Genomic DNA, 22,867 nt, shown 5'->3' on the forward strand with positions numbered 1-22,867 from the left:
CAAGGCTTTTTGGTATACTTAAAACGACATAGAGTGGTTAGAGAGAGTATCAAACCTAGCAGATATGTTCGAACATCAAGATAAGCTTAACCTGAAGCTTCAGGGAAAATGAACGAATATTATAACTTTCCATGATAATCTCGGGGCATTTTTATCAAAGCTGCAAAATCGGTAAAGAAAACAAATCTTAGAAATATTGTAAATTTGAGAAACTCTGCAGTGTGGTAGATGAATCTGATTGTGAGATAATTAAAATTTTGAAAGAAGAGATTTCTGGGCATCTTGAATCTCTTGAAAACGAACTGTATCGCTATTTTTCTGAGATGAAAAAAGAAGAATCTGCATTCACGCATTACCCACTCTCTTCTTCCCTTGATGTTGCCAGCATTCCCGATGAATTACAAGATGAATTCTTTGATTTGCAGAATGATTCCGAGTAAGATGAAAAACTGCAGACACAATTTTGGTGTAGTATTCACCATTCATACCCAAACGTAAAATTGATTGACTTTTCGAGAATATATTTTCAACACTATTCTTCGATTAAAAACAAAATTAAGATAATTATAATGACATAGGTTGGCGTTAACAATTTAAAAAAAAAATTAAAAACTTAACCACGAAAGTTTAGTGAATAGTATGCAATTTTACTCATGCTATTAAAACAGTTATCAAGAGTAGTTCATATTGAAAGTCTACTAGAAAATCTTATTTTAGTGCTTATTAATTTCCATACTAATTTCGGCTTTTTAATACTATGGGGGTCGCGGGTCACTTAATTTTTATAAAAGGGGGTCGCCACTCGAAAAAGGTTGGGAACCACTGCCTTAATGCTTTCCCCTGATAAGCTATGTGTGCTATAAATGACATAACATGACATCGAGGTGAGAAATGTTGAGGGGAGAGCAGTGGGACTTTCCCCTTTGTTCTCCCTGCTGGGCCCTGAGGGTCAAAATTATATAAGAAATACTATCTCTGTGGGGCTGGGTATCACGGAGGTGAGACACTTTCAGGGGAGGGCAGGGCAGGCTCCTCTTTGGTTTAATTGTGGGCTAGATACATGTGGGGACAGCCATCATGAGGGTTGAACATCAGTATTAATGTGTCTGATCACTTCCCTGCTGGATTATAAGGGTCTTAAATTGTATCACATGCTACCCATATTGGTTATTACCCATGGATTATATTAGTCGTTGAAGTGTGGGTTTTGTAGAAGTTAAGTGGTCTCACGATTACTACAGTAGATAACCTAAAATATATTACTGCATTTGATCAGATTCGTCTACTTAAACTCTAAACGCAAACGGTATTACTAACAGTATTTTTATTTAGAAATTTCGACCACATATTTATATTATCCACGAAACTGTCAATAACAGTAAAAGGATCTTCAATTCCTAAGAGTTCAAGTTTTTTAACATATTTCTCCTTTTCCGCGGGCGCGATTCTTTACATACGGTGAACACGTCCAGCGCTGGTGAACACGTCCAGCGCTGGTGAACAGCTGATTGTGTTTACGTCTGGTGTACACCACTGTGGCGGCGGGCGTAGGTATCACGTGATTTAGGTCACGTGTTTGCAAGGACTCTATACTACTAAACAATACAATTAGTATGGCGTATACTACGGTATACATTAACAATATTAAGCCTTTTATCAATTAAGATATTTTAACAAAAAAAAAAACAAACTTTGAACTAAATATGTGTAAAATAACACAGTTAACACAACATATAAAAGATAAATATACTTACGATTCAGGATCTGGTAATTCAGTCAGTTTATTTGCATGACAACCATAATCGACTAAAAGATGTTCACACGCCGCCATTTTGATCAACAACGCACAAGTCACATGACTTAAACAGCTAATTTCATTGGCAGAATCGGACATAGAACATTATAATTCTAGCGTATCCAAGGAAAATTTATACATTAGTTATATACTGTTAGAACAGAATCATATTACAAAATTGACATAGAACAAGATTATACTGGCCAAAGGCATCAACTTGTAGTTAGAACAACGTCAAATTGAAAAGTTTGGTAGGAAGCAGATGACTTAAAGTCACGTAGATAAGTGGAGATTGAACATAGTGCTTTTCTACATCATAGTGTCGAGTTTTTCGAAAAAATCAAAATTTGTAGTTAGAACAAGATAATACTGAGGGGGACGATATATAGAGGCCTATATATATATATATATATATATATATATATATATATATATATATATATATATATATATATATATATATATATATATATATATATATATATATATATATAGTTTGCAGTGGCGTAGCGAGGTCGGGTGTCACCCGGTGCGGCACTTAATGGTGTCACCCCCCCAGAGGCGTAGTGACCCTTCCCGGGGACAAACTTTCAAGTTTTCGATTTGCACCCTCCCCCCCCCCCCCCTCAAACATTCGATTTGCACCCCCTCAAGTTTTTCTCTATATATTTTGCTTTTTTTTTGCCTTGGTGTCACCCCCCTAAATGGTGTCATGAATATCAAGTGGTTTCAATTATTAAAAACATACACAATATAAAACCACACGCAAATAAGAAAATTGGTCCTTTGTTTGTTAAAGCATATTTGTACATTAGTGTCTCAGTTTTCTTCATTATCTAGCACAGTTTCTTGCCTCTATTTGTAAACCATGACCATCTAATCCCTAGTTAATACTTAACCTTAGTGTAAATTAAAAATAAAATAATTAACCAATAATAATTAACTTGATTAAAAAAAGTGGAACCAAATCTTTATTAAAAAACCAAAAGGTAAACACACTACAATAAAATCATATAAAATAACTCCAAAACAAAACATCCAAACAGACCAAAAAATCTGAAAATTTAACAATGTATCGGTTTAAAATGATAAATTGATTAGTATCGTGTCATAAAGATAGCAACAGACACATGAGAATGATATAAAAAAAAAAAACAAGACATAATCGTATGAGCCGACTCCCAATAATATTTCTAATGACGCCAGATTATTGCTGTAGTGTAATTCACGTTGACCACAGTTTTCCATAAATTAGAAAATCGAGTAATCTAAGTGCAATCAGTTACTAAAGAGGTGCGGCTTAAATACAAACTTGTTTATTGATTGTTATGCTAGATCTATATAGTTTAGATTAATAAGGAACTATCACGAACTTTGATTCATGTTGATTTTGACTTAAGATAAGCCTATTTATAAAAAAAATAGAGATGTTTAATATCAGAAGTATAATACATGAAATACAAATCTTATATTATAAAAGGTAGAAGCGTATTTTTTTAAAAGTAACCGTTAATAAATCGTAGGTTTAAACGCCTAATAATACTTGTAATGACGTCAGATCATTGCTATATCACAAGGAGCAGAAATGTAAATAAATCAGAATGCACTGTATACCTACCAGCAGGTACCAGCCAATGCACAAACCTATTTACTTATGCTAGATCTGTATGTTTGGGTAAAGAAAATATCACACAATATCACAACAAAGTGCGGTAAACGGTAGCCTGTGACTAGAGATAAATGTCAGCCTCATGGGTTACATTGTTTCCCTCTCAGCTGTGTCATTAAGCCTCAGCCCCGTGTAATGATTGCCTGTTGGCTGACGCTGCATCTGGTGTAGACCTACATATATGCCCAGGACTTGTTGCAACGGATGAAACTGAAACCTTGGGCGAAACGTAGTCTGTTCTAACAATCATACAAAAAATTCTCATTATGATTTCAATTTTCTCGTCCGTTTTAATATTCGAAGCTTGAGACAAACAATCCACCTCTAATTTTGATACAGCAAGTTTAGGTTTATCTAGCAGTAAAGATGGTAGCTCTGGTGTTTGGTTTGTGTTTGTTACTGTAAGAATGTAAGCAGGTTTACTGTCGCGTGTGTTTGAGTTAACTGCGGCCTCAATGACAAATTTAAACCACTCTGAGTACAAATCCTGTGTTGAAGTTGTGCAACAAGGAGACACGCTGGGTGCGACATCCTGTATTTGACTGTCTCTACTGTTCGATGAAAGATTTAGTTCATTGTCAATAACAAACATTACAACTGGGGATGTAGAAATTGCTTTTTGCAACACTTCCAAGACTTGCTGACCAGGCTGACCTATTTCGTGGCAACGAAGAACTGAAATGCCAAAATTAAATTGAATTATCTCCTTTAAGACACGAGAAACTTTGTCAGACCAACTACCTCGAACAGGCACATAATCATCTCCGATGTCTTCTATAATTATAATATTCAAACTGTTTGAATCCTTTAGATTTTCAACATTTAAAGAAGTAGAAGCAAACTCTTCTTTCATTATGTTGAGCCAAATGGGGTCCACAATGTTTGGAGATATCTTAAGGCTCCTTTTGGCTTGATGGATCATAACACTTTTTATCACATCACTTGATTGCCATGTTAACTCACATTTTACACTAGGGGGAATTTTCGCAAAATCTAATAAGAGTGTTGCATCGTCATATTTATTATTTTCCAGCATATTTTTGACATAGATTTCAATGGATTCTTTATGACAATCATTTGTTTCGAGAAAAGTCATCATTTCGTCTAGTTTCGGCAAGTAGCGATAATCTTTAACCATATCACATAATTGAATAAGTTTATTTTTGCTTTCATGACTGGCTTCAAAACTGCATGTATACCTGTCGGTCAGCCTATTAAATGATTCCCACAGGTTAGTTGCACAATTTTTGAAATCTGGAAGTGTTACTGCAATGCGTGTAGCCATGCGCACTGCGTCCATTAAAAGCTCTTCGCTCTGGTCTAAAAGCATTTTTCTTGCCAAATCGGTTGTTGCCCTTTCAGCATCCAGAGCACAAATATTTCCATACAGATCGTACACAGTGACGAGACTAAACTGCTGTACCATTTCCAGGTCAGTTTCTTGGAAAAATTTGATTAACTCTTTACAAGTTTGCTTTGCTTTGGCATATTTTTGTAATTTTGCTAACAGCAACGCGAGACCATGATGTGGAATTATATTCAGCTTATTACTAATATCAACAGCTTTTCTTAAGTTGTCTTCTGCAAGGTTTGCGAATGGGTTGTCTGAGCTAAATGCGGATTTTAAATCAATAGCAGTTTTTAATATTTTTCGAATGCGCATCTCTGCAGGGTTAAGTGTTTCGTTTAGTACTTGTTTATGTTGGTTTTGTTGTGATTCTTTTTGTTTCTCTGAGTCGTATAGTATTGCTTTATGTATATAAGCAATACCTAAATGATGATGTGCCCGGCTTGATGGTCGTATTTCGATCGCCTTTTTTAAACACTCAATCGCTTTATCCAAAGTTTTAGTATCCGATTTTAATATTTGTCCAGCCATTTTTAAAACTCTCTCATTGGAACTTGTTATTTCAAGGGCTTTGAAGCAGAGCTGTCTCCATGACATGTCCCCTAGCAGATCGCGCCAGACTTGTGTGCTCACTTGTCTTGTACCTTTGAACCGGTCTTGATACCTCAGGTACGCCAACTCTACTATGGCGGCTGCTCTAATGGTAGGATCTGATGCGGTTGTTCCAAGAGAGTGAAGACGTTTAGCCGCTTCTGTTGCGTAATGTTCCGTTTGCGGGTATTCCTGAAATTGCCAAGATACTTTTTTCAGACATATTCTTCTGTAAACAAGGGCGTAGAGAAATTGATCTTTTTCACTGAATAACGCCACAGAAGAAACTTGGGTCAAAAGTTGAATAGAGCTGAGGAGATTTTTTGCACCTCCAAACTTCCGATACGCGTACGCTTGCTCGATAAATGCGTCAATTTTCATTTTTTTATATTAGTGCGAATTTTTAAACTCTTTTAATTGGTTAATAACGTTAGACGATGCATCTAGTTCTTCATTTAAAAAAAATAAAAATGCTGAATTAGCTCTTGCTGTAAGATTGTCAGGCGAACTTTCTAGAATCTCGTTATTGAGCTGAATAGCATTATCCATTTTATCAAGTTCAAAGTATACTTTAGTTAGGAGATTACTTTTCCATATTGCATTTTCAAATTCTTCGTCGTCGTTCGTATCTTTCAGTTCAGTTTCTAAAAATGCATATATGTTCTTTCTAATTAGAGGCAAACTTGAGCAAAATTGTCCGTGTGTCACAACTAAATCGCTAACATCCACAGCTCCCAAGTTAAAAGAGCACGGGAAGTTTTGCATATATTTTTCAAAATGTTTTAACGACCTCTCTTGACTATCTTGACGTCCTATGTCCATGTTGTTCGTGTTTTCTGGGGGATACGATAATATTTATAAAAATTGAGTAGGATAAAAGTTTGTTTTACAAACAGACATTTGTTAACATTTTATATACACCTAGCGACCCAGTTTCCAGCTGGAAAACGGTCGATCGGCTGCACTACACAGCACAAACCGCTCTCACAATATGTCATAGATCACTACACCACTCTTCCCCACCATTTTTACTAAAATATAGACTTAGAAATTCAAAGGTAACACAACACCAATGCCTTAACTGATTTAGGAACTGAAATAATTCAGTTACTAATGATAACATATTTAAAATAACCTTTTTTATAATCAGTGTTTCTTCCAGGTATATCTTCGGGGGAGGGGGGGGGGGGGACTTTACTTCATAGTTATTTAAATAGTAGTGTAGAATTTATTTTCTACTTTTTAGTGCATTATTACATAAAAGCTTGTTATTAAAACGTTTTTTTAAATTAATTTTGTTATGGCTTTTCTATAATGCATTTTTGTGTTATTTTGTCATACTTTTTTATTATCTAGTGGTAGCATGACTGTGTTTTTGAATAGTCTTTTAATACGTTCAGGTTTCATAGTTCTGATACAAAATAATGGATAGATCTAGACCTATCACGAAGAGACCAATATTTTTTTTTAACGGTTACCCGGATGATTACTAAATATATGAGATTTAATTTGATTAACCCAATTATATCACAGAAATAAAAAATCTCGTAATTTAGTAAACAATGTCTGAGAGCAAAGCGATGACAACTCATGTTAACATTACAAGGTGAGCATCTTTTAAAATTCTCAAGGCAAATAGCTGCTGGTTACTTTACAACAAAATCCGGTATGAAAATTGAATTAACTTTTGTGTTTAAGAGAAATTAAGAGGCTGATAAAATACCGAACCCCGGACTTAACCTAGTCCTCTTTTCTGATTATGTAACATAGGGCCTCCACCATTTCCTTTCATTTCTTTCAAACCCCGGCTATTAATTTTGCAGTGTCCTAAAACATCCCTGTTGGCTTCAGTTCAACAAGACTCCGCCTACAGGTCTGTCTTGGGCGCCCTCTCTTCCACCTTCCCTGTGGGTTCCAATCAAGCGCTTGGCGTAACACTTCCTCATTATTTGCACTGTCATATGCGAACCCCGGGCTATTCTCAATTTATTCGGTATGTGAGAGCACTTCTACTTTAGTTGCCTATTTCACGAAGTGGTTCAACGTGGTTTGTCAAAATACAATGTACTAAAGGAAGTTTGTCGACGAGTTTAAGAAACTCGAACATGATAGTTATATCAAATGAGCCGACCCGCGGCATATCATACGCCGCTATTTAGTTGTTTTTTTCTACTTTTCAGTAATTCATAATTGAAAATATTTGCTTTAAAACACTATCAATAGGTTGTTAAGAACGATACTACCCCACCCTCCTTTCCCCCAACCCTTACCCTACCCCCCCCCCCCCCGTGAAAGCAGCCTTCTCTTAATACCTCCCCTAAGTTTAAAATCGTTTCAAACTAAATTATCTGCCCCTAATAGCCGTCACTAAACCCGGCTCTACGACTGTAAACTTTTAGCGTGAACCACAGCTCACCAGACCATGTAGGGGTGGGGTGGTAGGGAGCGCGCTTACAGCTTGTTTTCTAGCGTCTCCAAGAAGAGAATTATATATATATAGATAATATTAAGTGAGAATTCACCTTTAGGAACTTAACCTGCTGTCATGGCGGCATAGCATGTTGAAAGCTCAGCGGATCGTCTGAGCATAACCCGAACACGTTCCGTGTAGCATGTGGAAAATAGAGACGTTCAGTTGATCTTAACGAACCGTTGGTAAAGTTACCGATTCAATTTCTGGAAAAAGTAATTAATGCAACGAATAAAAAGCGTGAACATTTATTTCAGGAAGAACATGTCAACAGTTCATGTTAGATTACTAGCTTAAAGTTTAAAAAAAAATGAATAAACCCAAATTGACGCTAGTTAAAGATGATGTACTTAACTTTGTTGAAGTCACGGTGATCCAAGAATCATTTTTGCATACGTCATAAATGTCGATGGTGCCTTCTTTAAGTTAGGAACAGGACACTGTGTTCTCCAATAACTCGAGAAACTGTTCAACTTGGAATCCATGGGTATACAAGAAAATTGACCATGAAACTTTAGAGACCTTCTAAAATCTGCTCATGGCTTTCTTTCCCCAAATTCAGCCTGAAGTTCTATCCGTTTCACAAAATGAAGTTTAGTCAAATGGCACGATTAAGAAAAAAAACTGGTCAAACGTTGGTTATGTTTTAGGCAAATCTGTCAATGTTTCAGTTTGTCCGGTTTCTTTAGGCACCAACATATTCCAAGCTTTGGTCATAACACACCCCAGACAACTCATAAACACACACCCACACTCTCTCCAACCCTCCTCCCCCACAAATACAATGTTTATAGTGATCACTCTGAAATGGTCATTATAAAACTCCAGGGTGACCTTACAGAATCGAATATCGATAATTCTAGGGTCGAAACTTTAATCAATAGGCTGAATAAAGATTATGTCCATTGATATAAAGGCAGCAATCTGTCCTTTAACTAAGACGTACCGTACTAATATAGACGTGAATTATAGACCTAATGTTGACATTTTCTTCAGGGGCGTCGCGAGGTCTGGTGTCACCAGGTTCGGTACTTTGTGGCGTTACCCCCCCCCCAAGAAAAAAGTATATATATATATATACATACATACATATATATATATATATATATATATATATATATATATATATATATATATATATATATATATATATATATATATATATATATATATATATTAAAGTCTACATAGGTCTATATATAGTTGTAATTGTTGTCACCCCTCCCATTTTGCCTAATGGCGTCAATTTGTGCGCACATTATATCAACCCACTTATTAATTCATGTGGAAAAAGCATCGTTTTTAGTGAAAATAATGTTTTGGTGTCACCCTCGTCCCGATCGTTGATTTACTTATTAGGTGTTCAAAATACTCAACAAAATTGTTTTTCTTCTGTATATACCCCCTACCTCCCTTGGTGATAGTTTTAAAGTGTGCACAGTTAATGGTAAAGATGTTTATTTATAGTCAGTAATTAATACATGTGGATTAACTCTAATTAATCATTAATTGAACTGGTAAAATGCATATTTCTTCCGTGGTTTCACCTCCCCTAAACGGTGTCACCCCGTGCAGTCCGCACCCCACCCCCTGCACCCACCTCTCGAAGCCTTTGCTTTTCTCATTGAATATGCTTCCAAGAACACAAGAAAGAAAGTGATAATGAGTGTGAGTAATAACGAGAGGGAGGGGGGGGGGGGGGTAGAGAACATAAATTTGAAGACGTTGTTCTAAAGTTAGGCGTAGGCCAATATCTGCTATTCTATATATAGATCTGACTTCATTCAACACACAAGTTAGCGACTATCCGCGTAAACCCTCGCAGAATTACCAAATAATGTTGGCTATGTAAATGTAATTATTGCTCAGAATTATATTTTCAGATGAATAAACATACATCAATCAAGTTTATAATTCGTTTACAATTATAGAGCACGTTTTAATATTGTAAAATAGAAAAATAGTTCCAAATAGTTTATCAGTTGGGTGAAGGTCCAGATGAACAACATAAACATTTACAGCTAAAAATAGAATGCGGAAATTCACACATCGCAGACAGTTGCATTTTCGATATTTCGATATTTCCCTTTGAAATTTAAAGTATTGATAGATCGAATATTTTTCAAAAGAAATATCCGAATCGCGTAGGTATAGGCTATATATGATATAGAAGGAGCTTTATACTTCAGTGACGATGCTTGATGTGCGTGGGGGATGGGTGTAAAAACGTATTTTTTGGCGTAAGAGGTTATCCATAATCGTTACGCTTTATTTTCTAAAACTATTTTTATAGTATTTTTCCCTGCCCCTTCCCTCCGTCATGTTGCAAAAAAAAAAGGGGTTGGGGGAGGGGTGGGTTCAGATGGTGTGATGTCACACTTTTGCATTATAAAAAAAAAGCAATATTTGTAAATACATCGATGTTTTAAGAAAAATTCAACTCCAATTTTGAGGGGGGGGGGGGAATTGTAGGCTGAGGTGTGACGTCATTTTTTCAAAATGCAAATGTGTGATGTTACACCGTCTAAACCCCTTTTCCGTTTTCCTCTCGTCATCATATTCCGAATCACTCCCCTCCCCTCCCCCAGGTGTGTGACATTATTCATTGACGGCAACCAAGTAGAAAAAAAGACGAAAAACATGTTTTTTATGATGTTAGTTGTTAGATTTTCGTTATTAAGGTAGTGTTTGTGTGGGGTAGGGAAGGAGTGTTGGATTTTTGTGTGTGGTGTATTTGAATGAATTGTGGGAGGTTTAGTGTGACGCATAAATTGAGTGTCACAACTACATCGCTAACATCCACAGCTCCCAAGTTAAAAGAGCACGGGAAGTGTTGCATATATTTAAAAAAAAATCTAACGATCTGTCGTCTTATGTCTATGTTGTTGGTGTTTTCTGGGGGATACTACAATATTTGTTAAATTGTCGAAATACTGAATATGACAGTATTTTTTTTTACAATAGACATTTGGTTACATTTTAAATACAACTAGTTTTCAATTGGAAAACAATATGTCGACTGCACTACACAACACAAAACACTCTCACACTATGTCACACAGTTAGGAGAGTTATAAATTGAAATTCAAAATTAAGTATTTAAAACAGGTTAAATATTTTACACGAGCCGGCCCGCGGCATAACATACGCCGCTATTTAGTTGTTTCTAATTTTCAATAATTCATAATTTGTGAATTCGACAGTACCAACGCTGACACTGAAAATATTTCTTTAAAACACTATAAGTAGCTCGTTAAGGACCATAACACCCCCCCCCCCTCCTTCCCCCCCCTCCTCCCCCCCCCCCTACGTTTAAAATCGTTGGCTCTGCTTGTAAACATTTAGAGTGAACACAGCTCACTAAAACCATGTAGGGGTGGGGAGGTAGGGAGAGCGTTTGCAGCTTGTTTTCTAACGGCTCGAAGAAGAGAATTATATATATAGATTGTTGTCATTGATAATTGAATCAATAGTTTAAATTTTATCATTTCAATGTATGGCCTTATTTTTTCATTTAAAAAATAATTTAGATCTAAATTATAATGTCTTTAGAATATAAGTTTGCTGACGAGCCGGGGCCCGTTATTTTTAGGCTGTCCGTTTGTTCGACGAGATGTTCGTTTTACGGAAAACCATTTCCCATTGACATGTAGGAACTCGTTTAATTTGTTCCGTGATCATTCTAAAAGTTATAAACAAGCGTGACAAAATACAGAAAGAATGTTAGGCATGAAGTATAGCGCGAAGAAGTTGACAAAGTTAAAAATGGGGAGCTTGTCATTGACTACGTTCGATATCCTCTATTCACAACTCTATTGGCTACTTTAATAGACCGGTATATCAAACATTTGAAAATCATGCATTTTCTTCAGAACTGACTAATTTTTGGACGATCTCGTGACATAATTACCGGTGCATTTTCGGTGGTAATTCTAATACGATTTAAAACATGTTTCCAAATATATAGATCTAGAAAAGAAAGCAACAACCCATCTTACAATAACTACAAACTTGAAACTATATGAGCTGTTTACATGGACATGGCTTTATATTTATAAGCGTTTTGATACTCTTTTTGATACTTTATTATGTGGAAAAGCAAAACACAACTGAGAAGAGTTGTGATTTAGAATTAAAAATCATTGAGCCTAATACTTATTTTTAAAATGAATGTTTAATAGAAACAAACATTGACAAATGTGGGTAACATGGTATGTGGTCCACACCCTACATGTAAGTAATGCCAATGTAAATCCTTTTTATTCAAGGGGTCATCCATAAATGACGTCACACTCGTAGGGGGGAGGGGGGGTCCGTAATTTTGTGACGATGTGTGATGAGGGGGAGGGGGGGGGGGGTCAGATGTTGCGACGTCATATTTTTGCATTATAAAAAAAGCAATGTTAGAAAACGAATTTTAGACCTTATTTCGCGTTTTAGATAACTGTTTTAATAAATTGTAATGTTTAGACAAGATTTTGAAAAAATATCGATGTTTTAAAAAAAATTCAACTGCAATTTTCAGGGGGGTTGTAGGTTGAGGTGTGACGTCATTTTAGGGGGGGGGGGGTCTGGCTTTTTGTGACGACGTGCAAAATCGTCCAAAAAAGCGTGACGTCATTTATGGATGACCCCCAATATGAAATTAGTTACACAACATATATCTTTTTGTTACAGCTTAAACTAATTTCTTCAGATACACATTAAATTAAAAAAAAACATAAAGCATAAAAATATGTGACCCAAAAGAATAATTGTTGAATTATCGTATTTTAGCACACACCTCATGTACTCTAAATAATTACCTTAACTAATATCATACATTCTATTTTCCTTAAAACAAATACCATAACCCACATGAACACTTATTCTGGCCTAAGTGACTTTAATTTGACATTAGAGTTGTGTATGAGATATAATAAAAAAATGTGAGAGTAGTAGCTGTAGGTGAATGCTATGAAATGTATGTTATATAAAAAAAACAAATGAAATTAAGGCTTTTTAAATATTATTACAAGTGTTAACTTATATTATTAAAATTAAAACTTGACGTTAAAATTGTGAATGCAATTAAACAAATGAAAAAAACGTATAATGCAAGTAACTGGCCCAGGCAGCCAAAAGAAGACAGGTTGAGTGGACTAGATTCACATTAAGCTGGACACAAGTATTTTATGCTAAATAACCAAAATATAGTAATGTTTTCAGTAAATGTTTATTTTTATTCCATTGAAATTAGACAGAAAAATATGAATTTGAAATTTAAAAAAAAACCAGCCTTCCTAGATTAAAAAAAAATACCCCACCCCACCTCCATTTGTAGGGTAAAAAGTCCTTTTATAAGTGTTTAATGACAAGAAATAAAAAAAAAATTACTTTAAAATAATTGAATGTTTATGTGATTAAACAAAAATATACAGCTGGTGCAATGGAAATGTGGAAAATAAAGCTAATAGATAATTCATAAATACAACTGTACCATCACTGATATTTAATGTTATTTAAACATGTATTACTTTTAAAAATAACTTTTTATCTCATATGGAATATGTGTATCTATATTATTTCTATCTATACCTAGAGGTCCCATATATATAAATATAAATATATATATATATATATATATATATATATATATATATATATATATATATATATATATATATATATATATATATATATATATATATATATATATATATATATATATATATATATATACACATGCACACACATTGTATTGGTCTATTTATAAATATTTTAAAAAATATTAAACTCTACATTTGTTTTACTGAGATCTTAATGTTATTTGGTAATAAGTTGCTAAAACAGGAAGAGTTATAGTATAAATAAAATTTATATATGTGGGTGTTTATCTAATAATGTGAAATTAGTGAACTCTTTTTTATCTCAACATTTATTTTATACATTTTGGGGAACTATCCTTTTGTAAATGATCCTGTACTCAGGGTAGCAGCGACTACAATCGTAAACAGCAAATTCACGAAACAGACATCCTTTGCCTTCCAGCATCACAGAATCACCAGGCTCATGGGATGTATTAAAACAAATATCTCGTGAACAAACTTTGCAGGGAGGTCGACGCAATCTTGGTGCTAAAATACATAAGAGGAATATGTGTTGCTTATAATAAGTAGGATATATATATATATATATATATATATATATATATATATATATATATATATATATATATATATAGATATATATATACATATATATATATATATACATATATATATATATATTTATATATATATATATATTTATATATATATATATATATATATATATATATATATATATATATATATATATATATATATATATATATATATATATATATATATATATATTCATGCGGCGTCAAAACAGCCATTAACAAAACAGCCCTGCCGTTAAAAAGTGATGCAACGCTCTCACGGATGTCTGCCCATAATTCATTTTCCCCTTACATGTGGTGTTATTAAAACTGCCTCAGGACAACATATTTTCTCGCTCATTAGCATCGAGGGAGAGCCAGTAGCCCTTCCCATGCATGACCACATTCTCCAGTTTACAAAGCAAACACAAATCGTCTGTACCAATGTCTGATGGCAGGAATCACACATTACCTGGCAGCTTAAACCTACATGAGCCTACTCAGGTTAATCTTAATTAAGTTGTTACTAGTAAATAAAAACTTTTTCTGAAATCAAAGTATGAAAGAGGAATTTTTCGCCTTCTTCATCTGTCTTATCTGTTTTTTTATGTACCTATTTATAATTTTTTGGTTCGAATTATTTAGAGTACAGAAAAAAAAAGAAGATGTGATGCTTGTGTTTATGTGTTGTCATCACAGATAAGTTGCTCAAAATTTCTTTAATTTGTTTATAACATCAAAATGTGATTTTGTCACTGTAACACATTGAATTTATCAATGCACACATAATATTTGTACAATACAATAATACCTACCCCCTTCAACCAAATTAGGATGATCCCTGGTTATAGCAAAGACATTACCAAGTAAAACTCTTGTTAAAAGCATCACAAGCTCAGTGCCTGGTTGTGATCGTTGGTCTCCATTTCCTGAAGATCAGTAAAGTATGCATTGTAACAACTAATAGTTCATAGCACAAATGAAAAAAAAGCAACTCAACTGTTCCATTCACCTGAGGGATTGTATGGTCATCACCATGTCCAGTCTTCTTTCCTTACCCCAGATATTGAGTCAGGTACGTATCAAAGAAGATGCAGAGATGTGCTTAAGACTCAATCTTATAAACTTAGCTCAAATTCAAGTTAGCAATTTAGCTAAAGTTTATTTTATTTAAAATCGATGATTATATAACATTATATATATTATATTTCTATAAACAGCTAATCTCTATTATGTCAGATTCATATAATTGCAACATGATAGCACTGGATAGTATGTGATTCATAAAAGGTGTAGCAGTGTTGATTCATTCACACTAGTAAAACCTGTTCCATGCTATGGAGCTGAGACTTGGAGAAAAACTGCCACTAATAATAAGAAAATGCAATCATTTATAAACAAATGCCTCAGAAAGTTCCTTCTAATACGCTGGTCTAAACACTCAGAAATGAGGTATTATGGCAATGAACAAATCAACTGCCAGCTGAAGTAGAGATCCTCCAGAGAAAGTGGGAATGTGGCCACACACTCAGGAAGCCTATCCAGCGTAACAAGACAGGCCCTCACCTGGAATCTACAGGGCAGGAGGAGGAGAGGCAGACCAAAGACCTGGAGACGTGACCTGGAAGAAGACACCAAGAGGATTGGATAAACCTGGGGACCGTTGGAGAGACTAACCCAGGACAGAGACGCCTGGAAAGCTCTTGTCAGTGGCCTATGTCCCATGAGGGACGACAGTCAAACCTAACCTGTGTTGATTCAATGGGTAAAGAGTAAAAAAATAAAAATAAAAACCTTTTGGTCTGATGTCCGTGTACTGGTCTGCTTTGGTTGACATCTCTGCTGTATAAATGCCATTTCCAAGCATGGCCTGTGAGCACAATTTTGGATCTAGTCCATGTTTTGATAAACTCTCAAAGTATTCAGCTTTGGTGCCATGAAATAGATAATGTTCATTCACCTCCTCATAAAGTTCTCTTTTCATAAAATCTTTCAGAAGCTCAGTGGTTTTAACTGGCTTAAGCAGTGGGTCACAGACTTTACCTTTTTCAGACATTCTGTTAAATAAAACTTTCCTTTGGTTTGCGTACTGTTCAAATAGCACTGGATTTTCTATTCTTCTAACATCAAGTACCTCTATTGTTGTATACTTCTGCAGCCCTGTAGCATCAGCCCCTAAGCCAACTTTGCCTGAATCCCAAGTAGCCAGTACTAAATCAGTGACAGCTTTTTTTGTTTCCTCATCCACTTTTACTAACAGCTTTTTCTTTTTTAATAAACCTAATTTAAAATTTTTTTCCCAAAATCCTCTTTTTTTGTATAAATTCCAGTAAGAAGGACATGTTTCATTAATACTTGAAGCATGACCCAAAAATTCAATGGTCTTTCTAGCTGGTGTACTTGATGATGTAATACAGTGTTTGGGCCACTTTTTAATAATTGTCATAATTTCTTTCTTAAAAAATTCTTCCAAAATATCAACTGATTGTTTTTTCCCTTTGATTGTATGACTGACGCTGTCATTGCCATTAGTCATCTCAACATAAAGGTGCAGCCCTTTAACTTTTTCTTCTACTGCCTTTATAAAATCTAAAGGCCAGAAATCCATCGCTTCATTTGACATTTTTGATGTATACAGGCATTCAGTTTCTATGAGTTTCTGTAGTTTTATGGCCAGATTTGCTGATTCTTTACAATCAATAAAGCAGATATCTACAGTAACACACTGGACATCACTGGTGTCTAAATAACCTACAGTTAACTTTTTGGTACTTTCATCTTCAGAGTCATCACCGTCTTCAGATGATTCATCATTATCATCATCACCAGCATCTTCATCTGTAAAAGTAGTTGATGCTACATTAACAAATTCTTGAAAATCTTCTTTGTTTACAATTACATTTACTCTACTTAAATCATTTTCCTCCAAGAATGAATGGATAGCAGTTATTAAAGCCTCAGAAATATCTGCTGTTGTGCTGTTGAACAATTTGTTTAAAGTTTTAGAAGAAATAGAAATTGTACTGGCTCCCAGAGACAGAGCTTCTTGAAGAATACCATTGATGATGTAATCTACAAGTGAACTTAGTGAACTTTGATCATGTTGTCCAACCAAAACACAACATTCTGCCCTGACATTTGGGCTCAAAGTGTCAGTGTTCATAAAAACCTGGATGTCATCTGTCATATCATCATCATCATCATCCAACATTACCTCATGGTGAAATAGTGACTTTCTTTTATCAAAACTTTTATCTCCTTTATCCAGAAACATGACAATGATGTCTGATTTTTCCTTGTGTAAATCACCTGTTTTTACATAAACAAAACTGTTATTTGACTGAAACTTCTGACAAGCAGCATCAAGTTCTGATTCAACAGGCTTGATACAAGAGCTATCTGGTATGTTTAGCAGAATGATACATTTCTCAGACTTTTCCATCTCACGGATCTGTTGCCTCACTTCATCAGTATTTAAACCCAACACAACCAGTGTAAGATCTTCAGTCTTGGTGTACATGGTTGTGAGGTCAAACACTTGATGTTCTATTTGGTTTACAAAGTCTAATAAATTAGAGTAAACTTGATCTACAATGGCATAGCTTTCTTTGAATTTAACTTTAATACCGTCTTCCCCTTCTGATTGTTCCAAAACTTCAACATCTTTTAGAAGTGAACAAAACCTTTTAGTAACATATTTATACACATACTTTGCTTTAATTCCCTCCAAAGAAAACTCTTTTTCAACAACATCAACACTTTTACGAAAACGATTTATTTCCTTTTCTGCTTCATCCAGGTCAGTCTTACTACTAACTAATCGTATTTCATGGTTTTGATCTGTCCATGAAACATAAATCAAATATTTGTTCTCTAGTGTCACTTTCAATTTTTCAAGTTCTTCTGTAGCTATAGACACTGGAGACTTGAACATCTTTTCAATGTTAAATTCTTGTTTGATGTCGGTAATTGTACTATCCAATATATCTTCATGTTTAGATGCCAGGGTTAGCTTAATGTCTTTGATGGAAACTTGAACACGTCGTGATTGTAAAAACTTTTCTATACTTTTTTTAGCTCTGACATTAGATAATATTTCTAACGGAAGTTCTTTCATGGCTATGCTTCGAAGTTTTTCTAACATTTTTGTTTTATGATCTGTGACAGCATCTTGCGTGCCTTTAAAAACAGCTGTCTTCTTCGTGGCATCATATTCAACTGTGCAGTTTTCAAATTTACCAAAACATTTCTTAATAAAATGACTCTGTACTTCTTGTATTGTTTTTTCTTCAGTTACTTGGGTATCTTCTGCCTGCTCTGAGATCTGTTGAGTGACTAAACCTGTTTTTTTCTTTGGAGATTTAATGCAGCCATTAGAATCTTCTGTTGTTTGTTTAGAAAATATTTTTTTAATAATAATGACAGGTTTTTGTGGGACAGTTGTGGCTTGATTTGAAGAATTACTTGAATATTCAAGGCTTTTGGTTAAATTATTCTTTTTTGAATTATGGTTGACCTTAGCTGATTGTTCTTGGTTTCCCAAACCATCATGAGATCCACTATCTTCTCTCAGTGATTTTTTCATTACAGAATTCTTTTGTTGAACTTCTTTATCACTTTCATTTGAGCTAGGTGAGTCTTCTGTTTCAGATTCATCAGATTCATGTTGATCACTTGAAGAGTTTTCATCACTTTCATTACCGTCTTCACTTTCATTGCTCTCTACTTCACTGCTATCAACATCACTTTTAGATATTTTTTGTCCTTTGCTGACTTTTGCTTTTTTACCTGAAACTTTTGGTTGATCCGGTGACTTGTTATTTACGATTTCTTCATCCTCCTCTTCACTGCTGTCACTACTGTTGCTATCCTCTTCATGTTTTTTATTTTTCCTAATTTTTGCTGCTTCTGATAAAACTTTTTTTTCTCTTTGTGTCTTAGTTTTTACAACTTCACCTTCCTCGTCTTCACTGCCCTCACTATCACTGTCAGCTATTTCCTGTTGTTTGTGTTTTAAGTGCCTTGATTTTTCTGATAAAATTTTTTGTTCTCTTTGTGTCTTACATTTTACTATTTCACCTTTCTCGTCTTCACTGCTCTCACTATTACTGTTAGCCATTTGTTGTTGTTTGTGTTTTAGCAGTTTAGTTTTTTCTGATAAAACTTTTGGTACATTTTGCGATGTTCTTTTTATTATTTTATTATTACTGTTACTGATTACAGTGTCACTATCAGATTGTGACTTTTCTTCTGTATTTGAGCTATCACTTTCACTACTATCAGCTACATGTTTTCTTACTCTTGCGCCATCCTTACTGTTGTTATGTTTATCATTAGTATCATCATTTTCTTCTTGTTCTGATGAATTGTCACTATCGCTCTCACTTTCAGAAGTAACTTTTGGACTTTCTTTAACATTCCCCTTGCTGTTGTGACTATTATCCGCCTTCTGATTGCCTTTTGACTGTCCTGAGTTATCACTGTCACTATCTGAAGTAAAATTATCCTGACTACTGTCATAACTATTATCCACATTCTGATTGCCTTCTAACTCCACAGAGCTATCACTGTCACTACCCTCATCTGTACTATGTGAAATATCCTGTCTACCAGAAGACCACTCCTTGTTTAGGACATCATGAAATTCGGCATAGTATGGTCCAACTTGAATATGGTATTCTTCAGACGGGAGTGGAACATAATCATCCTTTACTAAAATGGAACCTATGTCTAGAGAGATAGTATTTTTTAAGTAGTTTAAAAAAATATTTAAAATTTTTTATATGGTATTTGCAAGTTTGCATTTGACATTGAAGCAACACATTATTATTTCTCTCTCTCTCTCTATAAATATGTATAATTTTTTAGCCTTTGTATGATGCATAAATAAATAGTGGATTCAAAAAGAAAATAATTTTTAAATAAATTGAATACAATAATAATATTTATAAATCCTACTAACCTGTGCCTTCAGTGAATCTTAAGAAACCAATTCTGTGTGTAGGCCAAATTTTACATTCAGTTATGTTTTCTTCTGGTATATCAAATTCAGCTTGGAAAAATAAAGACAGAAACTGTTCAGACAAAATGTCTTCATCAATGTTGTACACTGTGATGGCATCTGAAGCTCTTGTTGATACTTTAATCAAACTGATTTTGTTGGATTCTAGAGTATTCTCTTTTATGATCTTTTTGGCAGCTTCAAAATCTGGGGAGAAAGATACTATATGACTTATACTATTATATAAAATTAGGCCTAAAATTGAAAGCATATTTTAGTTTTATTGCTAGGCCAAAAATCTTTGAGCTAAATTATACTAAAAACATAAACATGTCTGAAATTACCTTCTATTTCCCGTGCCACTGTAACTAGGGCAAGGCCATTTATCATGTAGACTTTATTAACATCAATATCTAGGAGACCTTCCACATAATCTTTTATCAAATTATTGGTGTACTGACAAGGAGTGTTCTGTTCAAAGATTACAAAGAAAATATATTATATGTTTAATTCAATAGCAGAAAAACCTGTTTAAATTCACATATGTGATGTTTTATTATTTTGTTTTTTCATTAAAGGAGAAATTACTTACCCGCAAAACAAATTCCATTGCATTTGCTTACTGATGTTAAATGAAGCTTTCAGAGCTAGTAGGCCTACACCATCGTTTCTGAAACAATTACATTTGATGTAAAAAAAAAATTGAATTAAGAAAATATCTTGAGTTGAGTGCAGATTGCTGTTTGGCTTGGTCAAAAAATGTAACTTTTTATGATAATTGTTAATTAATATGAAAGTGTAAGCCTGTATGTTGTAATTAGGCCTATTTCAATTTTTTTACAGAATAAAAATGATGCCACACAAGTAAATATTCATTGAAACAGTTGGGACAGCATGATGAAACTTTGCTTTGCTAATTGTTGGGAAAAGGAGAGGGGGGATGGGGGGGAGGGATTCTGGGATTTTGTGATCATGTGGGGTTAGAAAAAAAAACTAAAATAAATATTAAAATAGCATAACATAGATTCTGAATGTTTTTTTTCAAAACTGATTGGCTAGATCAGGGGTCTGCAACCTTTTTGAGAGGAAGAGCCAAAAGTTACCATTTAAAAATTCCCCAGTATTTAAAGAGCCACTAACATTTATATTTCAATATAATGATATTTAATTAGGATTACATATATATATATATATATATATATATATATATATATATATATATATATATATATATATACATATATATATACATATATATATATATATATATATATATATATATATATATATATATATACATATATATATATATATATATATATATATATATATATATATATATATATATATATATATATATATATATATAGGCCTATATAATTTAAAATAAATAGCTTTAAATATGAAACTATATTTATTCATATAAAAACATACACATGTTTCGCACAAAAATATTAAAGTATTTTAGCTAGTTCTGGATAATACAATCAGTAATCACATTATATAACTAATTATTGAATTATATTTACAATAGTTTGGCCTTGCATGTGGTTTGAAAGTTTGGTTAAATCTGGCTCATAACTTGTTGTTTTCAGTTTCAAGCACGCTTCTAAATTTTTATTTGTTAGTTGCCTTCTTTCTTTACTTTTTATTGTATTCTAAATTAAGTAATTTACTGCTCTCCGTGTCTTCAACAAAAAAATGATCGGTTTCTTCCAGGCATCACGTTGGGAGCCCCCCCCCCCAAAGAAAGTCTACCTCCCTCCGAACGAAAAGGAATTTATATAGAAAATATATACTTTTATTAGTGTCCGCCCTACCCTCCCCATTTTTTTAGAAAAAAAGTCTGTAAGAAACACTGTTCGGGATGGACAATTTAATATGAAGTCCATTGAACTAGGGAATAACTAAACATTCTAATAGAATAGCGAGTGATTATTGTTTATATTAATATTGTTTCCAGAAAAATATTTTTATGAGTTTTGAAAATAAAATAAGTTTTAATATTTGTGCATGGAGCTGAAGAGCCGCATCTTGACATCAAAAGAGTCACATGCGGCTCGCGAGCCGCAGGTTGCCAACCCCTGGGCTAGATTATCAAACTAGCAGAATAATGTTTATGAAATAGGCTAATTATTAAATAATTAAATCGCTTTGCAAACATCCATTACTAATTATTCAATAATAATTTAAGCACACCTCTCAATCTTTTCCCCTTATTACTGTTTATTATTATAATATTAGGCCAACATTTTAAATTTTTAAGCCTAAACTATAAAATTATTTTTCTTTTAAGCTTTAATCTTATATAATTTTTTATAAGTAGAAAAACCTATGTGATGTGTCTTATCTCTCTTAACTAAATATGAATTCAATGTAGAATCTAGTAGGCTATTGAATTGTATTGTATTGAAATGTATTGAGTTGTTTATTTTTTAAAAATCGTAGAACTAGTAGAATTGAGAAGCTATTGATTAATATTTCATAATTAATTATTCATTAGCCTAGCTAGTCAATTTAATTCTAATAAATTAGGACCTAAGACTTCTAATATTAATAAACATTGGCATTGGTCTAATAATATTTAATATAGGTCTACTGATTGAAGTTGTAAAACAGACCTTTATTCAAACTTCTGTCAGTTATTAAATTCTTGTCCAATTTAATAATTAATGTAGCATTAATTAGTAAATTAGTTGTCAGTAAAAATGACTCTAGTCAGTCTCTAGAGTCCTCTACTCTAGAATAGAGTATCTAGATCCAGAGATCTCCCAAATAATAATTTTAAATTGAAAATGAAACTTCAAGAAGACACGTAACGTAGATGTCT

The 22,867-nt window shown here is 33.7% G+C and overlaps 1 protein-coding gene across 1 annotated transcript; it reads right to left on the reverse strand.

Moving 5' to 3' along the window:
- Positions 1-13,571: 13,571 nt before the first annotated feature.
- LOC131934837 (uncharacterized) lies at positions 13,572-22,863 on the reverse strand. The gene is made up of 7 exons (XM_059290969.1): positions 22,659-22,863; positions 20,630-20,707; positions 20,382-20,508; positions 19,999-20,244; positions 15,831-19,766; positions 14,852-14,965; positions 13,572-13,989 (listed from the first exon to the last, which is right to left on the reverse strand). Exons 2-7 carry the CDS (start codon positions 20,645-20,647, stop codon positions 13,796-13,798), a joined length of 4,635 nt encoding a protein of 1,544 aa, XP_059146952.1. The 5' UTR covers positions 20,648-20,707; positions 22,659-22,863; the 3' UTR covers positions 13,572-13,795.
- Between the last annotated feature and the right edge of the window lie 4 nt (positions 22,864-22,867).

This window comes from Physella acuta, unplaced genomic scaffold, assembly GCF_028476545.2.
Source record: "Physella acuta isolate Inbredline_101_S28 unplaced genomic scaffold, ASM2847654v3 ptg000118l, whole genome shotgun sequence".
NCBI classification, from domain to species: domain Eukaryota; kingdom Metazoa; phylum Mollusca; class Gastropoda; family Physidae; genus Physella; species Physella acuta.

Coding starts and splice junctions, on each gene's coding strand:
- LOC131934837 (XM_059290969.1), bottom strand. Junction 20,245..20,381: donor AGTGGCACGGGAAATAGAAG/GTAATTTCAGAC, acceptor CTTTCTCCCCAG/ATTTTGAAGCTGCCAAAAAG. Junction 19,767..19,998: donor AAGATTCACTGAAGGCACAG/GTTAGTAGGATT, acceptor CTATCTCTCTAG/ACATAGGTTCCATTTTAGTA.